At 51.3% G+C, this 2,500-nt stretch overlaps 1 protein-coding gene across 1 annotated transcript in view; it reads left to right on the top strand.

Annotated features, from left to right (window-relative positions):
• Window positions 1-2,500, top strand: part of srgap2 (SLIT-ROBO Rho GTPase activating protein 2) — a gene marked incomplete at both ends in the record, with an annotated part of 44,349 nt that overhangs the window by 25,801 nt on the left and 16,048 nt on the right. The window contains 1 exon segment of the mRNA XM_080548503.1: window positions 1,390-1,582. Coding sequence (XP_080404629.1) covers window positions 1,390-1,582 — 193 coding nt within the window.

Below are 2,500 nucleotides of genomic sequence, written 5' to 3'. Positions count from 1 at the left end.
ACAGCGTTGCCGTTTGTTGTGGGTCAGTCTGTAATGTGCATGACTCAGGATTCCTATAGGAAACTCTAACCCAGCAGGACATGACCAGGGTGTGTTAGGGTGCGCTGGGTCCATTTCTATCCCACTAGGATATATCACCAGGGTGTGTTAGGGTGTGCTGGGAGTAGTTCTGACCCAGGAGGATATCACTAGGGTGTGTTAGGAGTGCGGTGGGTCCGGTGGTGGAGAGAGAGACTGTTGGAGGCTGTGGGAGGCTGAGGGAGGCTGAGGGAGGCTGCGGGAGGCTGAGGGAGGCTGAGGGAGGCTGAGGGAGGCTGAGGGAGGCTGTGGTTGGTGGAGGTCATAATTGGCCTGTGGTGACACTGTCAGCTGTGTCTGCTTGTTGTTGTTGCTTTCCTGCATGTAATATTGGTGTTTGACCAATACAGGCTTGTACCCAACTCACACTCACACTGTTTGTCTCTCTCTCTCTCTCTCTCTCTCTAACTCTCCCTCTCTCCTATCTCTACCCCCTCTCTTCTCTCTCTGTCTCTCCCTCTCTCTCCCTCCCCCCTCTCTCCTATCTTTCTTTACCCCCTCTCTATCTCTCTCTCCCCCCTCTCGTTGCCATCAGCACGCAGCTTTGCCTTGCCACTTTGCCTTGCCTGCTCGTACAACAAACCGCTATTCCCAAACCCTTCATCCCTTCTGCGGTCAGACTGTTAAAAACTCAGACAGGCTAGCGATGTGCTGTAGGCTGTGTGTGTATTCACCGATAGTTGAATTGTAGTGTATTATTTCAAAGGTTCCCCACGATACCCAATTATCTTCCTAGCTCCTGGTGCACTTGTTGTTGTTGTTGTTATTGTTATTGTTGCTGTTTGTATGTGGTCAGATGTTTTTCAGTTTTTCCATGAACATGCTGCTCTAAATTAATTGCCCCTACTGGGACTAATAAAGTTATTTTTTCTGAGTGGGGCAGTCCAACTCATATTCTTCATTTTATTGGACATATACAGTGAAGAGAGACAGGAAAGTAAGGAGAAGAAGGGAGAGAGAGAGGGCATGTCAGCAGGGCACGGGCCGGATTCAAACCCACAGCCGACATGGGCGTAATGTGTGCACTGTAGACCGCGGTGCTAGACCACTGACCACCCCAGGCACGGGACTAATAAAGTTGTCTGAATTTAATCTCATCTCCCCCTCCCCTCCCCCTCCCCCTCCCTCTCCCTCTCCCTCACCCTCTCCTTCTCCCTCACCATCACCCTGTCTCCTGCTTAGGGACTACGGGTGTAAATGAGCATTTCTGCTACAATCCGGCTTGATGTTCTTGATGTCCATTAACATGTGCTGTCCCTATCAAATAAACTAATAATAATAATAATAATCATCTCATCTCCCCCCTCCCAGAGATCCGGGCCCAGCTGGTGGAGCAGTTGAAGTGTCTGGACCAGCAGTGTGAGCTGCGTGTTCAGCTACTGCAGGACCTGCAGGACTTCTTCCGGAAGAAGGCGGAGATCGAGATGGACTACAGCCGCAACCTGGAGAAGCTGGCGGAGCGCTTCCTCACCAAGACCCGCAGCACCAAGGACCAGCACCTGAAGTACGCCACACACACACACAGAGAGAGAGAGACACATACACACACACACACACACACACACACACACACACACACACAGAGACACGCAGCACCAAGGACCAGCACCTGAAGTACACCACACACACACCCTCTCTGGTTGCTGTAAAGCATCTTAAAGAGGTTGTACATTAATGAGAGAGAGAGAGAGAGAGAGAGAGAGAGAGAGAGAGAGAGAGAGAGAGAGAGAGAGAGAGAGAGAGAGAGAGAGAGAGAGAGAGAGAGAGAGAGAGAGAGAGAGAGAGAGAGAGAGAGAGAGAGAGAGAGAGAGAGAGAGAGAGAGAGAGAGAGAGAGAGAGAGAGAGAGAGAGAGAGAGAGAGAGAGAGAGAGAGAGAGAGAGAGAGAGAGAGAGAGAGAGAGAGAGAGACACAAACAAAAAATGGAGAGTGAGAATGAGAGAAAGAGAAAGTATGAGAGAGAAAAAGAATGAGAGAGTGAGAGAGCGCGAGACCCTGGCTATAGTCTGGCTTTGCCCCGACTGACCCACATTTGCTGGCATCTCGACATGATGTGGCCAGCCGGGGCTCAAACCGCCGATCTGCCAACCTTGCGATCATTAGACGTGGGCTCTGCCTCCTGAACCACAGCCGCCCCGTATGTGCAGTAGACTGGTGGAGACAGGCTCTCCCAGGGCAGGACTGATTGATTGTGGTTCCGATGGTGGATACTCTCCTAGTCTCATCCCTGTGCAGAGCCAGATTACACACCGATGTCTAGAATGTGTGTGTGCGTGTGTGTGTGTGTGTGTGTCTGTGTGTGTGTGTGTGTGTGTGTGTGTGTGTGTGTGTGTGTGTGCGTACGTGTGTGGTTCCCTGCCAGGGATGACAGGTGGTGATTTTGTGCTCTGACTATTCTGTGGCCTCCTGCGGTGTGGGTAACCA

The sequence above is a fragment of the Nansenia antarctica genome (genome assembly GCF_963989245.1).
Source record: "Nansenia antarctica genome assembly, chromosome: 18".
NCBI lineage: Eukaryota > Metazoa > Chordata > Actinopteri > Argentiniformes > Microstomatidae > Nansenia > Nansenia antarctica.
This window is presented reverse-complemented; position numbering and strand designations above follow the sequence as displayed.